The sequence below is a fragment of the Dipodomys merriami genome, unplaced genomic scaffold, assembly GCF_024711535.1.
Source record: "Dipodomys merriami isolate MVZ:Mamm:240054 unplaced genomic scaffold, mDipMer1.0.p SCAF_21, whole genome shotgun sequence".
Classification (NCBI taxonomy): Eukaryota; Metazoa; Chordata; class Mammalia; order Rodentia; family Heteromyidae; genus Dipodomys; species Dipodomys merriami.
Genome location: NW_027203493.1, coordinates 18092726 through 18115377, shown reverse-complemented (window position 1 = coordinate 18115377; position 22652 = coordinate 18092726). Strand labels below are relative to the sequence as shown.

General features: G+C 38.1%; 1 protein-coding gene across 1 annotated transcript in view; it reads right to left on the bottom strand.

Annotated features, from left to right (window-relative positions):
- Positions 1–22652, bottom strand: part of Ccdc73 (coiled-coil domain containing 73) — a 115765-nt gene that overhangs the window by 78036 nt on the left and 15077 nt on the right. Inside the window, exons 2-3 of the mRNA XM_070032649.1 lie at positions 20514–20656; positions 6023–6094 (exon numbers count right to left, since the gene is read on the bottom strand). Coding sequence (XP_069888750.1) covers positions 6023–6094; positions 20514–20645 — 204 coding nt within the window. The 5' untranslated portion in view covers positions 20646–20656. The remainder of the gene's footprint in view (positions 1–6022; positions 6095–20513; positions 20657–22652) is intronic.

Genomic DNA, 22652 nt, shown 5'->3' with positions numbered 1-22652 from the left:
ACACCTAGGCAAAGTTTGCCAGTTGTCCACAGGTAAGAGCTAATTTTCAGAGCAGTATGCCTTTGGAGGTGTACATAATTTCAGCATACTGTAAAAATAGTAAGGATTTCTGACCTCAGTGGGAATCCCAATTTCAAATGATCAATAATTTTCAGTACACTAATCCTGAGGTGATTATCATAAATCTACACTAAAAAATGGTAAAATCTAAAGGAAATGTCTTAGCATTCTTCATGATATAAGGTCTTGACCCCATGAAAACCAAAAAGTCAAATCTTTGCAAAGATTAGAAAGGGTTATTTTGAAATACCTACAATTAGCTCCAGCATATGAAGAAAGCATGATTAGTAAATTACAAGACATAAACTCTTTCAGGACACTTGCTGGACAGACACTTGGTGGCACCAGAGGATATCAACAGAACTTCACAAAAAATTTAATTGCAAAATAACTAAATAAAGTTAAATAGTTGTAAAAAAAAATTTAATTGCAATTACCTATCAGACAAAGGACAGATTGAAAACTACACTAAATAAGCACTGATGGAAACTTTTACTGTTAGGTATTTCATCTGTCATCAGACCCAACCTAATGAAACTGTTATCCTTGCAAATTCGAACTTCAGGAGGCCTAACAGAGTTTCTAAAATTAGCCCCTGTACTGGGTCTGGGACGTGATATTATCATTCCTTACTTCTTTCTAGAATAGACTGACATTTCTTGCCAAAGAACTACCATTCTGAGCATAAAAAAAAAAACACAACAATTTTCTTTGTATGATCACACCCCTGAGGTTTTCTCCAGTGAAAGGCACTCGTTTTACTGAGATTGTTATTAAATAAATTTGAAAAGCCTTGTCACTTATTTAGAAATTCATTGCCCCTATATAAAAATGGAGAAGTACAATGGTACATTCTTTTATTCTCGATCTTAGAGTCCTTCCTGAGACTATGAGGTCTATGATTTTCAGCATATTAATCTTGCTCTATAAAACTGGCTACTTTCCCCGGATCTGAACCATCTGCTTACTTTAAACAAACCTGGTAAAATACTGAAGGGATTAATGAAATTTTCTTAAGAATGTTATCAATAAACATAAGCTCATTTTCTCTTCATGATCTAAAATTCAGTGATGATGTCTTCTATAAATGAAGCCAGAAATAAAACAAAACACCTTGAAACCATGTTTTAACATTTCTATCGGGTGCAATAACTAAACTCCTGGGTTCACATCTCCTTCAGGGATGAGGAAGTTGGTTTTTTTCTGCCAAGGATATTTATAACATCATTACAAGTCATACAATATTATCAGTACAGGCAGCTACCAGCCAATGAGAAGCTTTTCCTATCTGTAACACTTTGTACCAAATTGTTTCACTGGCCTTGTAACATTCCTCACCCTTGTCAGTGGAAGATCATTCCACCAATAGCTTTAAAACTAGAGTACTAAGGAAAAAAAGATTCTCAAAAAAAGATTCTACACTGGAATTATGGGTCTGGAAGACAGCTATCTAATAAGATAGCCTCTACCAAAGACATACAGAATAAGATCTAGGTTAGAGTTCAATAATTATGACCGACAGGCCAAGTCTAGTCAATTACTTCCTTTTATACAACATGTGAGAAAAAAATTATATTTACATTGCGGCACTGGTAGCTCATATTTGTAATGATAGTTCTTCAAGAGACTGAGTTATGAAAATTGCAGGGGGGTGTTTTGTTTTGTTTGCTTTTGCCATTCCTGAGGTTTGAATTCAGGGCCTGGGAGCTGTTCCTGAGCCTCTTTGTGCTCAAAGCTAACACTATACCACTTGAGGCACTTCCAGCTTTTTCTTAGTAGTTTGCTGGAGATAAACAGATCTGAGCTTCCTGAGTACCTAGGATTATAGGCATATGCAACTGGCACCCAGCTTTACAGGGTTTGTTTTGATTTTTTGTGCAGGACCTGGGGCTTGCACTCAAGTCCTGGGTGTTGTACCTGAGCTCTTTTGCTCAAGGCTAGCACCCTATTACTGAAGCCAAAGCTCCACTTTTGGCATTTTGGAAGTTAATTGGAGATTAAGAGTCTATAGACTTTCCTGCCCAGGCTAGATTTGAACTGCAATCCTCAGATCTTACCCTCCTGAATATTTAGTATTACAGCTGTGAGCCACCAGAACCTGGCTTGAGAATGACAGTTTGAAGCCACCCTGGCCACACAAATCTGAGAGGCCCTTATTTCCAACTAACCAGCAAGAAGTCACAATGTCAGAGTGGATGTGTGGCTCAAGTAGTGGAATGCTAGCTGTGAGTGAAAAAAGTTGAGAGAGTGGGAGGCCTAGAATTCAAATCCCAGTAAAGGGAGGAAGAAAAGCTTTTTACATTTTTAAGTGGCTAAAGAGAAAAAAAATCAGGACTGGGAATGTGGTAGAGTGATTGCCTAGCATGCATGAAGCCCTGGGTTCAAATCCTCAGTACCACATAAACAGAAAAAGCTAGAAATGGTGCTGTGGCTCAAGTGGTAGAGTGGTAGAGTGCTAACCTTGAGCAAAAGAAGCTCAAGGACAGTGCCCAGGCCCTGAGTTCAAGCCCCAGGACTGTCCAAAAAGAAGAAAGAAAAAAGAAAAGGAAAAGAAAGAAAGAAATCAAAAGAGGAATAATATTTCAAAATTGTGTGAAATCTGAACTTTAGTGTCTGTAAAGTTTTATTAGAATATATATGCACTTATTCATGTAAGTACTGCCCATGGCGGCTTTCAAACTACAACAGAATTAGGTAGAGATCATATGGTCCACAAAGCTTAAGTACTTACGTATGGCTCTTTACAGAAAAAACATGCTGATCTTTCATCTAAATGAGCAGAACTACTAGTTGTGATACTTTGATTGTCCCTTACTTTCCTTAATATTTTATTTCCTCTCTGTTAACACTCAAGAACCTTGTGCAGCCCTTAGCTGCACCACTTGAGATAAATTTGATTTGGTGGTGTTTTCTTGGTTTGAGTATTTGGTTGCTGACTTATAAGTGATGTACACTCCTAAATATGTTACCAAGCTACTATATTCAAACATTCTAATGTGTAACTTCTAAAGTCACACTTTTTTTTGGTGGTGGTACTGGGAGTTGAAATCAAGGCCTTGTGCTTGCTAGGCAGTACCTTTTTGCTTTATTTTGGGGACAGGCTCTCACATTTTTGCCAGGGCCAGGACTATAATCCTCTAATATATACTTCCTAGATAGCTGTGATCAAAGGTCAATACCACCACACCCAGCTATTGGCTAAAATGAGGTTCTGACTAATTTGGGGGGAGGGGCGGTGGAGGGTCTGAGCTAACTTTGAAAATGATACTCCCAATTTCCACCTCCCAGGTAGCTTGGTTTTAGGTGTGAGCCAACATCCCTGGCTATTAGTATTAAATACCATTGTACAGGCACTATCCTATAAGGTGATCCAATAAATAATAATAAAGTAGGAAATAACCATCACCGAATTACATAGTTAAGATAAACAGTCATCATCAAAGATAACCATATATATTATCATGATTTTCATAAAGCATAAAGTAGTATAGATTTTGACTTATCACAACTTAAATAATAAAGGTTCTTCTGCCAACTGAAGCAAAAGCAGAAGAGAAGGAATGAAAACTGCAACCACAGTTGAAGTTAGGGAAATAAACCCTAAGATATGTATTCAAATGTGTTTCTAACACATTTATAAGATTATTTCTTTGTTGTTTTGTATGTCCTTCCCCTGCTTTCACTGTATTTGATGTTGTTATAATTTGTGGAGGGGAAAGGAAAAAACAAATAGTTTAAATAGGAATACAGGTGGACCCAGTGCAACAAGGAGACGTACAAGTCGTTATGTTGAAAACGAACTTTACAACTTTGGTGGGGGGGGAGGGTTGGGTGGGGGTATGGGGGGAAGATGGGATGGGAAGGGGAAACAAAGGAGGAGGCTACAATGCTTGATAAGAAATGTACTCATAGCCCGGCACTGGTGGCTCACGCCTGTAATCCTAGCTACTCAGGAGGCTGAGATCTGAGGATCGCAGTTCAAAGCCAGCCCGGGCAGGAGAGACCGTGAGACTCCTATCTCCAATAAACCACCAGAAAACCGGAAGTGGCGCTGTAGCTCAAGTGGTAGAGCGCTGGCCTTGAGCTGAAGAGCTGAGGGACAGCGCCCAGGCCCAGAGTTCAAGCCCCATGACCGACAAAAAAAAAAAAAAGAAATGTACTCATTATCTTGCCCATGTAATTGTAACCCCTCTGTACAGTATTTTCAAAATAAAAAATAAATTAAAAAAAAAGAAAACTGCAACCACCTATATCAACAGAATTATCAGTAATAAGAACTGAGAATACTTATATCAATATGGCTTAGTTTTTTTTTGTTGTTGTTCAAGGGAACATTTGTTCAGTAAATACCACTTATTGAATAATGTATCCTTCCTCACTGATTTGAAAAGCACATATATCATTCACTAAACTATTTTATGTATTTAGATCTATTATGTTCTATTGAACATGACAATTCATGAATGTGACCAACCTGTTTTTATTTCTATAGCTTTACAATATTAAGTATGACTATATCACCTTATTTTTTTTTTCAAAACTATCCCAAACATTCTTGTATGTTTATTTACACATGAAACTTACAATCAGCCAAAGTCCAAACAGGCCTTTAGTATTTTTTAATTGGGTTATGGTTAACTTGGAATTAAAATAATTTTATACTATTAATTCTCACTCACCAAAAAAAAAGATATAGGGCTGGAAGCATGATTCACACAATAGAGTACCTACATCACAAGCACAGGCCCTGAGTTCAATTACAGTACTGGGGAAAAAATACACACACACACACACACACACACACACACACACACACACACACACACACACACACACACACACACACACAGCATACCTACACACACACACACACACACACACACACACACACACACACACACACACACACACACACACACACACACACACACACACAGCATACCTGTAGTCTCAGCTACTCAAAAGCTGAGGTAGAAAGAGCACATAAGCCCAGAAGTCCAAGACCACCCTGAGCAAGACATACATCTCAAAGCAAACAAATAATCAAACTTGAAAAGAAGAGAAGGAAGATGGAACAATACTTGTGTGTGTGCACATGTGCACCATGTCCATATTCTGTACGATCTTGTGAGTCTCTCTGGGCCCCCAAATTCTAACAACTTCTAGTTAGTTTTAAATTATGCCATTTGAATTCATAGTCAAATATGTTACCCTTAAATTCCTGTTTAAATATTTAAAGAAGGAACTATCAATATTAACCTTTTTAACTATCAATATTAACCTTTCACTTTTTAGTTTAGTGCATGAATGCTTTAATATATTAAGTTAGAGAAAATCAGACCTGATGTTATTTTTTCCTATTTGACTGCATTATATAACAATACTCATTCTAGTGCTGAGGTCTCACTGCTTTCAAATTGTTCTCATTCTTCTGTAACACTACTATGTTTTTTATTTGCAAAATACAAGTTTTCAGAGTTATCCTCAGTGTAATATCAGAAAGACTAAATAAAGCCAGCCTCAGTGGCTCATACCTGTAATCCTAGCTACTTAGAAGGCTGAGATATAGGAAATAAGAATTCAAAACCATATCAAAATATAAATGCACATGACTCATCTCCAATTAATCAGCAAAATATCAGGCTACACATTTAGCTCATGATAGAGCACCAGCTTTGAATAAACAAGCTGAGCAAGATCCTGAGGCATCAAGTTATTTTACCAGACTGGTGAAATAAGCAACTAAATGAATAAATAAACAGCCTGAATAAAACTTTTACTCTCAGTTTTATGAAAACCCAAATATCAAAAACAATTTTAGTTGGAATTGTCCTGAAGTTTTGTTTCAAGTAATGTACTACTCTTGGATATATTTAGGAAATTTAAAATTTTCATTTTAGCAATAACTAGTATACGTTATAAATGGATGCTAAAAATGCCAATTGAGGGGGAAAACACTCACCTTTTGCCATTTAAGTTCTTGTGTTTCCATAATAATTTTACCAATCTGTTTTTCATATTGGATTTCAGCCTCCTAAATTAAGAAAAGAAAAGTGCTATGAAAATTACAATCTCAAGCCGGCATAATGTCTAATGCCTATAATCCTAGCTACTCAGGAGGCTGAGATCTGAGGATTGCAGTTCAAAGCCAGCCCAGGCAGGAAAGTTCATGAGACTCCTATCTCCAATTAACCACCAGAAAACCAGAAGTGGTGCTCAAGTGACAGAGTGCTCGCCTTGAGCTAAAGAGCTGAGGGACAGTGCCCAGGCCCAGAGTTCAAGCCCCATGACTAACCAACAAAAGAAAATTAGAATCTCAAGACATTCATTTCCAGCTCTTTCTAGAGAAAAAGAAACTATCTTCTCACAACCATTTTTTTTAAAGCTGGAAAATTGCAAATTAAATGAAAGTTCTTACAGTGGGCTACTATAAGACCATGGATCAGGGGCTTGGAAGGTGGCTCAGTGGTAGAGCACTTGCCTTGCATGCTCGAGGCCCTGGGTTCGATTCCGCAGCACCACATAAAAAAACGCCGGAAGTGGCGCTGTGGCTCAAGTGGTAGAGTGCTAGCCTTGAGCTGAAGAGCTGAGGGACAGCGCCCAGGCCCAGAGTTCAGGCCCTACAACCGGACCCAAAAAAAAAAAAAAAAAGACCATGGATCAGCAGTAGGCTTTTCTTGTAGGAAAACCTACCAAGGCTATGGAAAAGATAGGAGAAGATAAAGAAAGTTTTCATCTTTTCTATTAGCAGAGAAAGTAGTCACAATCTATCTCCATTACAGATCCAAAATATTGATAAGTGGAGGAAGGATGACCAAAAGGATAGCCAAGTGAGGCAAGTAAACAAAGCAGGATCCATAGTTGCCAGGGTGGTTCACTAGACTGGTCCACAGATCCACCTCGGCCTAAGGAACAGTCCAGAGGCAGATAAAACAGGATCCATGGGCTGGGAAGGTGGCTCAGTGGTAGAGTGCTTGCCTTGCATGCATGAGGCCCTGGGTTTAATTTTTCAGCACCACATAAGCAGAAAAACCATGAAGTAGCTCTGAGGCTCAATGGTAGAGCACTAGCCTTGAGCTGAAGAGCTGAGGGACAGCGCCCAGGCCTACAGATCAGGCCCCACAACTGACCAAAACAAAATAGGATCCATGGTTGCCAGGACCACTTCTAAGACCAGCCACAGATATACCTACAGATCTGCACCTGCCTAAGGAATGCTGAAGAACCCTTCCAAAAGATAACCCGACTGCAAAGGCATTGACAAGGTGCTGATAAAGTTCCTGTGATCAGCTTCACTGGGGCCACATGATAACAGGCTATTTGTCCAGCAAAGCAGAGTTCTCACCAACTGTGCATGAACTGGGAACAAGGATAATGACCCTATAATGACTTTTTACCATACAATTCCCAGATTCTTACTTTAAGACTGCCCAATCTCTATGAGGAACATGTACAAATTCATCCCAGAAAGTCTCAACAAATCTAGGCATGCACAATGTGTTTGTGCATGAAAGCACTGACTAAAAATCACTAGACTAGTTTAGTAAACACAAGTAGAGGAAAAAAGCAAGCTACAGGAAAGCAACAAAATGACAAGAAACATGACATATTTCTCCATAGTAGCTAAACATCATGGACTCAACTTCCAAACTAAAAAAAGCAAGCCCCACTTGTCAATCAACCTGTTCATTCAAATAAAGGACTACCATAGCTCTACCAAACAAACCACACACTTTTCCTGAGCTGCCTACAAAAAGCACTTTCCCACAGCCCATTCTTGTAGTCTCACAGGGCATACATTCCCTTTCAATATATCTATATATTCCTTTATCCTGCTCAATTCCTTATTTGGAACACAAAAGACTTGGAACCAAGATCCAGATAGGGGACTCCCTTTCTTCAAACATTCACCTGGTAACACAGACATAGTTGAAAAGCTGGGTAGTTGGCAACAACTACCCAGGGGTCCAATCAACAGGCATCACTGAACACTCTTAACGCAACAGATCTGTCTTCCTTGTCTCCTCTAAGAAACAAAAGCTTTAATGTTCAAGGGGAAGTCCAATACAAATCATAACCTCACTATACTTCTGGAAACCTACTGCAACTGAGAGGAGAAAACCAAGAAAACAAAATTACAGATGGCAGAAATTCATGCTATGCCCAGCACTGTATCTAAAAGAGGGATCAGAACAGTTGGGAAGATCTCATCCTAAGACTTAGGTTCAGCTAAGACTAAGGACTAATAGCAGTATCACAGAATGTCCTCCTCCCACCTGTTACTACCACCGCACTAACAATTAAAAAGATGGGGCTAGGAAGTTGGTTCAGTGGTAGATTGCTTGCCTCTCATGCATGAGGCCCTGGGTTCGATTCCTCAGCACCACATAAGCAGAAAAAGCCAGAAGTGGTAGGGCGCTAGCCTTGAGTGAAAAGCTAGGGACAGCGCCCAGACACAGTTCAGGCCCCACCGCCTATTAAAAAATACATAAATAAAAAGAACGTGGAGGTGGGCGCTGGTGGCTCATGCCTTAATCCTAGCTACTCAGGAGTCTAAGATCTGAGAATCACGGTTCAAAGCCAGCCTGGGCAGGAAAGGCGGTGAGACTCCTATCTCCAATAAACCACCAGAAAACTGAAAGTGGTGCTGTGGCTCAAGTGGTAGAGCACTAGCCTTGAGCTGAAGAGGGATAGCGTCCAGGCCCAGAGTTCAAGCCCCAAGACTGACAAAAAAAAAAAAAATGGACATTATATTGAGAGACCTGCAAAGACAGTCTCTGTAGGAAGCAGAATGAAAGGAAGACACAAAGATATGTGGGGAGGCAGAAAGCCAGCAAGAAGCAGCCATTTGGAAACATCCTCTGGTTTTGTTCAAAATAATATACTCTTGAACTAGTTGCCTATAATGCTAGCTACTGAGGAAGCTGAGATCTAATGATAGTGGTTCTAAGCCAGCCCAGGCAGGAAAATCCATGGGACTTTTATTTCCAATTAACCACAGAAAACTGGAAGTGGTACTGTGGCTCCAAGTGGTAGAGTGAAAAAGCTCAAGAACAGAACCTAGGCCCTGAGTTCAAGCCCCATGATCCACAATCATCATCATCATCTTTTTTTTTTTTTTTGGTCAGTTGTGGGGCTTGAACTCTGGGCCTGGACGCTGTCCCTGAGCTCTTCAGCTCAAGGCTACTTCTCTTCCACATCATCATCTCTTGAATTGGCCGACACCATATACATAAGATAGCATTAGAAAAATCGGAAGCTTCTGATGAAAATCTCAATAGGTAGAGTTGAAAACTGCCTGTCTGAGTGTTAAAAATGTGCCTCAAAATACCTAGAGCCTTTATGTGAAGACCAGAAGATCTCCTGTAGATATTTAAGGATATCTTGATCAAATCTCAACCTGACCATTCAACTAGAAAATGGCAACTTTAGTAGTCACATATGACAAAGACTACAGACTTAACAAATAGTTCAGAAAAGTTTTTAAACAAATGACAGTAAGGAACAACCCTAGAGTGGAGCAAAATTTAGTTTTCAGTGTTTCTGAATGCGCAAGAATTTCATTTTCAACAAAAGAAAAATCATATGGCATGCAAAGGCGTAAATCCATCTACTAGGAAAAAAAATTAGGCCAGCCCAGGCAAGAAAATCCATGAGAGTCTTATCTTCAATTAAGCACCAGAAAACTGGAGGTGGCACTGTGGCTCAAAGTGGTAGAGTGCTAGCCTTGACCAAAAAAGTTCAGCTACAGTGCCCAGGCCCTAAGTTCAAGCCCTGACTGGCCCAAAAAAATGTATATGTATATGTGTGTATTCATATATATACATATACATATATATACATATATATATATATATATATATATAAAGGAAGCTGTTCTCAAGTAAGCCCACATACTAAGTTCAATACACAAAGACTTTTTAAATCAATTACTTTAAATATGCTCCAAGAAAAAGTATATACAAAAAATACCCCAGTCATTAAAAAGGCAATAAGAGAATGTCTTTTTAAAAAACTTTTTACTTATTTGTCAATTATAAACAACTTAAACAATTTAAATAGACAAAATCCACAAACTTCCTAAATTTCACTAAAATAATATAAACAATCCAAATACCTTTACGACCACTAAAGAAGTTGATTTTGTAACTAAAAACTCCCTCATATAATATTTCACTGAAAAATTCTACCAAATATCTTAAGAATGAATGTTACTTTACCAAGTCTCTTCTAGAAAAAGAGAGAAAGAAACACACTACCTTCCTTTAAGGGGTTCACATTATGCCAAACCAAAGATACAAGAAAAAGAGAAGTATCATAGAAATTTTAATGTAAGTCTTTTTTTCTTCAACAGGTGAGATTGTATAATCTGGACTTGCAACACAGGGCTGGGGAAGAAGAAGATGAGGCCACAGGTACACTGAATTAGTCCTGAAAAACCTAAGTGGTCCCATTTGGAGTTTCTAAATAAAGTCTCACAAAGCCAAATATATTGGCTAAGACAAGGTTGTATCCATAATCTCTGAGAAAGAATTCATTTCCAAACTCATATAGGTCAATAACTGAATTTACTTTTTATAAAGCTAAAGTCCCTGTTTCCCTTAGAGCCTTCCCCAGGGGCTTGTCTTTGCTGCTCCATGAAGCCCACAGGAAGAGGTGATCAAGCCCCACTCTATCTTTCAGACTCTTTGACTTTAATATAAGTCTTTAAGGACACTGTAACAAACATAATCCACCAGTGATTCAACAATATAACTGTTTAAATCAGTCAGTGAACTTAACTCATATCATTAAGCTAAAGAAGAAAAATATCAATTGATACAGAAAGAAGTTTTGACAAAGCTAAACATCCATTCATGATTTTTAAAGTTCTCAGCAAGGTAGGAAAGGAGGGAAGTACCTTTACTTTTGCAAAGACATTTAGAAAATTCTTACAGGGCTGGGAAGGTGGCTCAGTGGTAGAGCACTTGCCTTGCATGCCTGAGGCCCTGGGTTCGATTCCTCAGCACCACATAAGCAAAAAGAAAAAAGCCGGAAGTGGCGCTATGGCTCAAGTGGTAGAGTGCTAGCCTTGAGCTGAAGAGCTGAGGGACAGTGCCCAGGCCCAGAGTTCAGGCCCCATAACCGGACCCCCCCCCAAAAAAAAGAAAAAAATAGAAAACCCTTACATTAACAATGTTGAAAAACTTAATGTTTTCATTTCAATCAAGAAGATACAGGGATGTCTACTCTCATTGCTACTGTTCAATACAATACTGAAAGTTTAGTCACTGCAACAGCCATAAGTAAAAACAAACAAAAAAAGATTAGAACAGAAGAAAAAACTGTCTATTTGCTGATAAATGACTATACATAATCCTAAGAAATATACACAAAAAAAGTCTCCTAGAATTAGTGAGTTCAGCAAGATTTAGTGCCCAAGTCTCTATTTATTTGGCTTTGTTAGTTTTTGAGACAGGGTCTTTCTATATATCCCAAGATGGCCTCAAACTTACAACTTCCTTGCCTTGGATTTCTCAGTGCTGGGATTACAGATGTGCATCACCACATGAGTCCCAACATAACTTCACTTGACTCTTACATTTCACAACAATCCAGTAAAGTATGGTTTTGTTCATTAAATCAGTTCAGAGATCAGTAGAAGGGCTTCAGGGCAGCTACCTTCTCTAACCTATCCATTGTGTAATACATCAGAAATTGCTTGTGGACAAATAATATTAGCTTGAAAAAATAATGATCTTTGTTCTTGAAATGTACACATCTGATAAATACCTTGTGATCAGGTAACTACTGTGAGTCATTTGGCCACATACTTTCACTAGTGAGAAGTCTCCCATCAGTCTTCAATCACCCATATTTATATAAAAAGTCTTCAATCACCCATATTTATATAAACCACCACTAAAACAGTCTTCAGAGAAGATGGTCCTTCAGAGAAGATGGTTCTCCATCTTCCAGTCAGCTTGCTGATCATAATGAATCTTTTTCTCTGCTACCACCTTGCCTCTCAAGTAACTGGCTTCTAATTGCTTCCCTCATGGATGCATAGAGCAACCCTTTTGTGAGGTACAAACAATATATAAGGTCAATACACAAAAAATATTAGTCACATTTCTTAATATTAATGATGAACACAAAGAAAACAAAATTTAAAATACAATTTATGGCCAGGAGCCAGAAATTCACACTTGTAATCCTAGCAATTTAGGAGGCCAAGATCTGAGGATTGTGGTGCAAAGCCAGCCCAGGAAGGAAAGTCTATGAGACTCTTATCTCCAGTTAACCAACAAAAAGCCAGAAGTAGAGCTGTGGCACAAATGGTAGAGCACTAACTTGGAGCAAAAAGAAGCTCAGGGGCATCTGGGTTGGTTCCATAGCTTAGCTATGGTAAATAATGCTGCAATAAACATAGTTGTGCTAGTAGCTTTAGTATGGTCTTGTGATCATTTGGGTAAATGCCCAAAAGTGGGATTGCTGGGTCATAGGGGAGCTCTATGTGGAGTCTTTTGAGGAACTTCCATACTACTTTCCAAAGTGGTTGAACAAGTTTACACTCCTACCAACAATACAGTAAGATGCCCTTCTGTCCACATCCCCTCCAGCATCTGTTGTTATTAGAGTTCTTGATTATAGCCATTCTAACTGGGGTGAGGTGGTATCTCAATGTTGTTCTGATTTGCATTTCTTTTGTTCTAAGGAGGTTGAGCATTTCTTCATGTGTGTATTGTTCATCCTTCTGTCCTCTTCAGAGAAGTTTCTCTTTAAGTCTTTAGCCCACTTATTTATTGGGCAGTTGTTTCTTTAAAGATTTGTTGTTGGGGATTTAATTTTTTGAGTTCCAGGTATATTTTAGATATGAGACCCTTGTCCGTTGTATGGCTAGTGAAGATCTTCTCCCAATCCGTGGGCTTTCTATTGATGTTGCTAGCTATGTCCTTTGCCACGCAGTAGATGAACAGATCAAGAAAATGTGGTGTATATATACACAATGGAATTACATGCCTCCATCAGAAAGAATGACATTGCCCCATTTGTTAGGAAATGGAAAGACTGGGAAAAAATTATATTAAGTGAAGTAAGCCAGGCCCAAAGAAACATAGGTCCTATGGTTTCCCTTATTTGCAATAACTAGTATATGTCTGAGACAAGCAGAAATGGTCAGATAAGTTGATGTTAGATGAAATGAAGCCCAAGATAAGGATTCAATTTTTTTTCTTTCTTGTGATTGTTTCTAACATATTTATAAGATTACTTCTTTGTTGCTTTGTATGTCCCTTCCTCACGGTATAACCCATTTTCACTGTATTTGATGTTGGTATAATTTGTGGAGGGGAAGGGAAAAAACAAATTGTTTTAATAGGGATACAGGTGGACCCATTGAAACAATGAGATGTATAAGATGTTATGTCAAAAAACAAACTTTACAACTTTGGCAGGGGGAGAGGGGGATTCAGTGGAGGAGGGAGATGGGAAGAGATGGGAAGGGAAAACAAAGGAGGAGACAACAATGCTTGATAAGAAATGTACTCATTGCCTTGCCAATGTAATTGTAACCCCTCTGTATGGAATTTTCACAATAAAATAAAAAAGAGAAGAAAAGGAATCCATAAAAATCATAAAAAAAAAAGAAGCTCAGGAACAGTGCCCAGGCCCTGTTCAAGCCCCAGGACCAGCACATACATACATATAAACAGAGCAATTCTAGGATTATTTCAGTGGCTTACTCAACAATAGCATCAAAAGGTATGACTATGTCCATCTTTTCATATTGCCATTATCAAAGTAATTTTCCTTAGGCTTTCCACACACTTTATGGTTAGAAAACAGCTCTCACAACTAAGCATTAATGACAGATAGGAAAGAAACTTATAGCAGAAAAGTAAATCCTCTTAAAAGGATAATGAAAATCTTCTAGGAGCTTCCCAAAAGATTTCCTCTAATATCTTATTGCCATAACTGGGTTACTTACCCACCTCTAAATCAATCATTAGCTAGAAGGATACACTCAAGCTTCAAGACTAAGACCGGTAAGGATTTATTTGATTCACACTGGTGAGAGGCACCTCAAGGTTGTTTCAACTTAGAAGAAAACAGGAAAAACATAGCACTAGATACCAACAGTGTGTGCTACATGATAAGGGAGATTAGAATCTCTTACAGTACACCCATTATCAAAATCTATTGGCAGCAAGAAATCCAGGCCTATATTTTCAGCTGACCTGCCTGGGCAACCTAAAGAGATTCATCTAAAAACAACAACAAAATGCAGAAAGAATAAATGTGTGTATGCATGTATTTGTTCAAGGATATGAAGGAAGTATAATAACACACATACATTCTCAAAGCACTTGAACTTAAAATAATGCAAGATCTGTTTTCACATATATCTTATTATGAATTTATGGTTGGTTGTTTGTTGCTAGAGTAGATTCTAAGATTTTATCATGACCCAGGTATTGTACAAGGCACTTTTTATGTATTTATTAACCATAAGATAAATTTTAAAAAATATATTCTTATTATTGTTACTTTACAGATGAAGAAACTGAAGTGGCAAGATAATATATAATTTGCCTAATGTCACAACAGATAAACAAGCAAAGCCAATTTTTTAGTTTGGTTTGTCTTTTTCTTTTTTTTGGGGGGGGGGCGTGGGAGGCGTGGAGGGGAAAGGGAGGATTAGTACTGAGGCTTTAAATGATTGCTTCTCATTCTTCTTGGCTTTTCCACAAAAGGCTAGCACTCTACCAGTCAAGCCATACCCCACTTCTAGGTTTTTATAGATTTTAATTGGAGATAAGAGTCTCTCAGATTTGTCTGCCTGAACTGGCTTTGAACCAGATCCTCAGATCTCTGTCTCTGAGGAGCTAGGATTGCAGCAGTGAGCCACCAGTGCTTGGCTGGTTTGTCTTTTGAGATGGGATATTGCTATGTTGCCCAAGATAGTCTAAATGAGCTCTTCCCAAGTCAGCCTCCTGAATAACTGGTACAACAAGTGCACACCCTCACGCCTGGCTCAAAAGCCCATATTTGGGCTTCCCTATCTCCAGAGTTTCTAGCATTGAATAATACTATCTTTAAAAGATTGTAGCTACAATAAAAGAGTTGTGTTGTATTACTCACCTTCAAAAATCCCAGAATTCATTTGTCATATCCTACAAAGGTCAGATAACCATTCAAAATCATCTTACCTGTGTTAAATATATAAGCACATCCTATTTTTTTGATAGAATGCTTCAAGATAAATACAAGAAATACTTGCATGAAAAACAGAAGAATTTAAGAACTGCTGGACTGGGAATCTGGCTGAGGTGGTAGAATGACTGCCTAACAAATTAAGGCTCTAATTTAAGCATTAGTACTGCCAAAAATAAAAATAAAAATGCTGTGGGCCAGGTATGGTGACGTACTCCTGAAATCCCAGCTACTCAAGAAATAGAGATCAGAAAGATTGAGGCCAGCCCTCAAAAAAACTTAGTAAGACCCTCATCTCAACAAACAACCTGAGCATGGAGATATATCCTGTAAACATAGTTCCAAAGGCAGAATAGTGAAAAGGATCAAAATCCAAGGCCAATCCTGGGCAAAATACACAAGGCCTAACCTAGCAAGACAACGCCTCGAAGTACAAGGCCCTAAATTCAAAGCTCAGTGCCACCAAAAAAAAAAAAAAGAGTTGCTATGAACATTTCAATACTAATATTTTTCTGTATCAGAAATTGTCATAATATATTAAGTATGTATTGAACTCAGGAATTTGTGATTACTAGACAAGTTCTCCACCAGTTGAGCTATGCCTCAGTTGGAAAAGATACTTTAAGTAAATTTTTAAGCTATCCATGAATATTAAATATATTTATCTTGAAAACTGTTTAATAAGACCAAGAAAGTATCTAGAAGAGTGTGGTTTTTTGTGTGTGTTTTTTTGTCGACCGTGGGGCTTGAACTCTGGGCTTGGGCGCTACCCTCAGCTCTTCAGTGCAAGGTGAGCACTCTACCACTTGAGTCACAGTGCCACTTCCGGTTTTCTAGTGGTTTTTTGAGTCTCCTGGACTTTCAGGCCTGGGCTGGCTTTGAACCACGATCCTCCTCAGATCTCAGCCTCCTGAGTAGCTAGGATTACAGGCGTGAGCCACCAGTGCCCGGCTTATGATGGTTTTTTTTAGACAACATAAGAAAGTAAGTTGAGCCATTGTGTAGGAGATAAATCATAAGTTTGAAAAGGACAGTGAAAGTATCCATTGACAGTTTGGGCTTCTTGGAGATATGCCTGCTGTATATACTATCTCCCTAAATCTGTTCAGGGTCAAGAATTGAAAAGGTCTGACCAATATACAGCCCATCTTGTAAAACTACAGCCTGAAGCAAGCACTTTAAAAAAAGCATGACACTTTCAAAAGGTTATAAAGAGTAAATAAACCATCAAATTACTCCTCTTTTATTGTTTTTGTAAAAACACTTAAATCCTTGTAGTCCTAAGGCATCTAATAAAAATAAACACTTTTAGGATTCTATATTCTGGGATACTTTATTGAACTTAGAGATGGGATTTTCTTGCTAAATTTAGTATTTTATTTTCTCAGTGACAATTTCTTAGGAATTATTAAAAAAACTTTTAAAAGCTGCTTGAAGAACAGATAGAAAATGAAAGATAAATAATTTCTGAAGAAAGTGTGACAAATTAAAATCCTACTATAGTAGGAACACATACTAATGCTTTATGGCTAACTCCAAATACCCATCAATTTTCCAGGTAGGATAAAAATATTTATCCTATGAATTATAATACTCATAAAGGGGTATGAATCTATTCATTAGTAATTCCAGTAATTTTATGAGGCACTGAATACTGTTTGTTATTACACTACTAACTGCCCAGTTTTCCCTCATAATTTCCTTAGCAAATCATTGTTACTTTACCCAACACTCCATTGAATTTATTGTTTATTTAGAATTCAAAACTTTATTTCTATATAATTATTTTGCAAATTCAATGTGTCCTTTTTCTCAACTACAATAAAATTTTGTTTATAACTCTATTATGGAGCCAATGACTCACACCTGTAATACTAGTACTCAGAAGGCTGTGAGATCTGAGTATCATTGTTCAAAGCCATCCTAGGAGAAAAAAAATCCAGTGAAACTCTTATCTCCAATTAACTACCACAAAACCAGAAGTGGCACTATCAAAGTGATAGAGAACTATTCTTGAGTGAAAAAGCAAGGGGACATTGCCCAGGCCCTGAGTTCAAGCTTCAGGACTGGCAAAAATTTAACAAATACTAATAATAATTAACTACTTAATTTTTTTTTTTTTTGTCGGTCATGGGGCTTGAACTCTGGGCCTGGGCGCTGTCCTTCAGCTTTTCAGCTCAAGGCAAGTACTCTACCACTTGAGCTACAGCGCCACTTCCAGTTTTCTGGTGGTTTATTAGAGATAGGAGTCTCACTGCCTTTCCTGCCCGGGCTGGCTTTGAACCGCGATCCTCAGATCTCAGCCTCCTGAGTAGCTAGGATTACAGGCGTGAGCCACCAGCACCCAGCTTACTTAATTAAATTTTAATTCTCTTAGAGACTGAGAAAATTTGTAAAAAGTTATGAGTGGATAAAATGAATGGAAAATAGTCTCAACTCTTCACGATAGAATCTTTAATTACAGTGTAACATTATAAAATACTGTACTAGAAACCTATTTGTTTAAAAACCTTCAAGCTACTTTCAATTTTTAAATCTAAAAGATGTCAAGTTGAAATATGGATTTCTAATTTCTTTTCATTAGGACACAGGACCTCCAATTCAACATAATTCAGCCACACTACATAATTATTATGCACTAAGAAAAGATGTTGCATCTCAGAGATCAAGGATAGTTTGGATTAGAAAGAGTCTGGGAAGCAACAATATGCAGTCCTCTTACCTATATGGATTGAAGGCTAAAAAATTAATTTTATACTTTATTCTCTATTTTATATTGTAAGAAAAATATATAAAATATTATTAAGTTTAATAACAGGCATATTAAAGTAATTTGCAATTTATTTGAAAATGTATCAAAAAAACAAAATCAATGCCAGATGGATATATTATCTGAGTACACAACAGAACCTAGATGGTAGGTACATTCAATTTCGAGTGCTGTAACAAATTATAACATTATTCTCTATAGATGAAAAGGCCAGAAAGCTGAGGGATGCAGATCTTCTGGAACCTGTGGGGAAGAATCTATTTCCTTTCCTCTTTCAGCATCACATTCATACATTTTCTAACATGTAGTACAGTGCTTTCCTCCACATTCAAAGCCAACAGCGTAACACCTTCAAATCTCTTTCTCTTACTGTAATCCCTACTTTCATCACCATATCTATTTCTTTGACTCTGAATCTGTTGTTATCTCTTATAAGAACCTTTTTTGAAAAACTACTCAGATAGGAGGCTGTGGCAAGAGGATAACAAGTCTGAAGCTAGACTGGGTTAAAAGCAAGATCCTGATTCAAAACAAAACAAAACAAAAAACCACACCTTTGTGATTACACTGCACATATAGAAATACAACATGATCTCTCCATCTCAAAATCCCTAATCACAACTGTAGTCTGTTTTGTCATATAAGCTAATATATTTTCATGTTCTCAGGACTAAGAGTATGGATATTCTTAGTTCCATTAGTATATACCAAGCTATATATTATATTCATATAGTAGATATATAAGTATTCATTTTCAACTGTTTTTAACTATTGTGTATATTTGAAATTTTCTTAATTAAAAAAAAATTAAAGTCTAGCAAAACAGATGAAATATTGCCATCTGAATAAACATGAAAAATAAAAATTGCTTTCTTCCAATAAAAGGCAGAAAAAATTCCCATTTCCTCATCATTGAAATTTCATTGGAAGTAATTTATATACTTACATTTATTCAAAAGACTATTCCCACTCTTTTAAGTCCAGTTTTTAGGAGCATTCAAAAAATAGCTCTCCTGGGCTGGGAAGGTAGCTCAGTGGTAGAGCGCTTGCCTTGCATGCATGAGGCCCTGGGTTCGATTCCTCAGCACCACATACGCAAACAGAAAAAAACCAGAAGTGGCACTGTGGCTCAAGTGGTAGAGCGCTAGCCTTGAGCTGAAGAGCTGAGGGACAGCGCCCAGGCCCAGAGTTCAGGCCCCACGACCGGACCTTAAAAAAAAAAAAAAAAAAGCTCTCCTGCTGAAACCAACATTCTTGATTTTTTTTTTAAGAGAGGGTCTCTCTATATACTCCAAGGTAGCCTCAAACTCAAAATCCTCAGGCCTCAGCCTCTAATTGCTGGAATTACAGGTACACACTATCACACTCAGACCATCTTTTACAATTTTAAACAATATATATTCCACTTTAAAATTTTCAGAGTTGTCTCTTTAAAACATAAGGGGCCAGGTGCCAGTAGCTCACACCTTTAATCCTAGCTACTCAGGAGGCTGAGATCTGAGGATCACAGTTCAAAGCCAGCCTGGGCAGGAAAGTCCGTGAGACTCTTATTCCAATAAACCACTAGAAAACCAGAAGTGGTGCTGTGGCTCAAGTGGTAGAGTGCTTGCCTTGAACTGAAGTGCACAGGGACAGCGCCCAGGCCCAGAGATCAAGCCCCACGACCGACAAAAAATAAATAAATAAATAAAACATAAGGGAATTGTGTGTGTGTGTATGTGTGTGTGTGTGTGTGTGTGTGTGTGTGTGTGTGTGTGTGCATGCGTGCTAGACCTAGGGCTTGAACTCAGGTTCAAGTTGTTGTCTCTGAACCTCTTTTTGCTCAAGGATAGCACTTTACCACTTGAGCCAGAGCTCCATTTCAGGTTTTTTTGGTTGGGGGGGTACTTTATTTGGCTGGCTTTGAACCATGGTCCTTAGATTTCATCCTCCTGAGTAGCTAGGATTATGTATAAGCGACACCAGCACCCAGCTTAACATAAAGGAATTTTATTCCTTGAACTCAGAATATTTATAATATACATTTACTTTGTTGCTTAACCAATGCTGCTTTGTTTAATCACTTCAAAGGCACCTATCTTATAACTTAATAAAAATGTAATATCCCCAAGAGTAGTTATTTTTAATCAACCATGGTATCTAATGCATGTGTAAGACACAATAATGAAACCTCTTTAAACAATTAACATTTTAACAACAACAAAAGAATATTAGGAATTTGAAACATTTCATGTCTGAAGTGTTGACATTAGTGGGAGGGGGAAGACAAATGAAGAAAGGGAGGGAGGATGAATATAGACAAAATACTTTAAATACGTGTGTAAAAATGGAACATGGCAACTTGATGAGACTGGTTTAGGGAGGGAAAGGAGGGAGAATGGTTACAGGGATGATTATGATCAGAAGGCACTATATACATAAATGGACTTGTTAAAATGAAACCCCCTTGTACAACTCATTCATGTCAATAAAAAAAAAAACAGCTTACCCTCCTCATTCGCAATTCTTCTAATGCTTCCAGTAAACTTGTTTTAAAATCTAAGAGCTGAATAGAAACCATTGTCTCTGAAGAACTTTGAAGTGTAAAGATAGATGATTCAGAATTGAAATTGTTCTCCATATTAACATTTCCTGTAATATAAAAGGTTTCAAATGAAAAAAATCATGTTTTTCAAGTAGATACCATAAAAATCTAAACCTGTATCTCATGATCCCCCCAAGATAAACACTGAATAAGTTTTGTATTACTCCTATCCAATGCCCCCTCTCTCTCTTTCTCTCTTTCTCTCTCTCATTTGGCAGCAATAGTCTATTCTATATACCTAAATAGCCCTGGAGACTATATTTCAGCCTTTAAACACAAGTCTTCCAAAGGCTGGGTTCTAAATATTACTATCAAGGGTTGAGCCCTCACTAGTTGATTCATGACAAGACAAATACACATTCTCTTCCTAAAATTTGTCTTGTCATAGCTATTTTGCAAGGATTAAATGAACATTAACTCATAATAATACAATCTTCAAACTCAATAAAAAGGCCTCACACAGAAGCCCCTTCATTGTCATATCCGTTCCGTTCCCCTAATCTTAAACCCTAGCAAATTTCAAATGAATTGGTTAAGGAAAGTTGTATTATGTTGGGTGATAATTTTAAAACCCTCAACTTATTAAAACAGTTTGAAATGAAGACATTAGTAATGTCTATAAGAACCTTGCAGAAACAAACAAAAATTTCTTCCAGAGGGCTAGGAAGGTGGCTCAGTGGTAGAGTGCTTGCCTTGCATGCATGAGGCCCTGGGTTCAATTCCTCAGCACACCATAAGCAGAAAAAGCCAGAAGTGGTGCTGTGGCTCAGGTGGTAGAACGCTAGCCTTGAGCTGAAAGCTGAGGGACAGTGCCCAGACCCAGAGTTCAGGCCCCACGACCAAAAAAAAAAAATTTCTTTTTAAATTTCTTCCAGAACAATGTAATTTTATCCCAAGTACTCAATAAATTTTCAGAAATAAATTTTCAGAAAAAAAGCAACAGCACACAAATGTAAGAGGCATGGAAATCCATGTGGTATTATTAGAGCTAATTGAAAAGCATATGGATGGGGCTGGGGTTCAGTGGTAGAGCGCTTGCCTTGCATACCTGAGGCCCTGAGTTCGACTCCTCAGCACCACATAAAGAAAAAAACCAGGGGCTGGGAAGATGGCTCAGTGGTAGAGCGCTTGCCTTGCATGCATGAGGCCCTGGGTTCAATTCCTCAGCACCATATAAACAAAAAGAAAAAAGCCGGAAATGGCGCTGTGGCTCAAGTGGTAGAGTGCTAGCCTTGAGCTGAAGAGCTAAGGGACAGCGCCCAGACCCAGAGTTCAGGCCCCATGACCGGACCCAAAAAAAAAAAAAAAAAACAACAACAAAGAAAAAAACCAGAAGTGGCCCTGTGGCTCAAGTGGTAGAGCGCTAGCCTTGAGCTGAAAAGCTGAGGGACAGTGCCCAGGCCCAGAGTTCAGGCCCTACGACTGGACCCAAAAAAAAAAAAAAGAAAAGCATATGGATGGAAATAAATACACACATATTGCAGAATTTGGCTTTATCTCATACAACATATATGAGCAACTATGCTTACTGCTTACTATGTTTAAAGAAATAAAGCAAAACAAAATTATCTAAAAAAGAGTAGATATTTTTTGTTTTGGGTTTTTTTTTTTTTTTGATAAAGGGTTTCCCTATGCAGCCCGTTATCCTTAAACTCAGGGAACAACTGTAGGCTAGCCTCAGAATTGAGATCCTCTTATCCAAAGTGCTAGGATGGAAGGTGTGTACCACCACACAATCTGTGTGTGTGTGTGTTATTGAGGCTTGAACTCGTGTGTGTGTGTGTGTGTGTGTGTGTGTGTGTGTGTGTGTGTGTGTGTGTGTGTGTGTGTGTGTGTGTGTGTGTGTGTGTGTGTGTGTGTGTGTGTGTTATTGAGGCTTGAACTCAGAGCCTTGTGCTCCTGACCTGATTTTTCGACTCATGGCAAGCACACTACCCACTTAAGCCACACCTTGCTTCTGGATTTTTTTCTTGTTAACTGGAAATAAGAATCTCATTGACATTTCTGCCTGGGCTGACTTTGATCATCAGATTTCATCCTCCT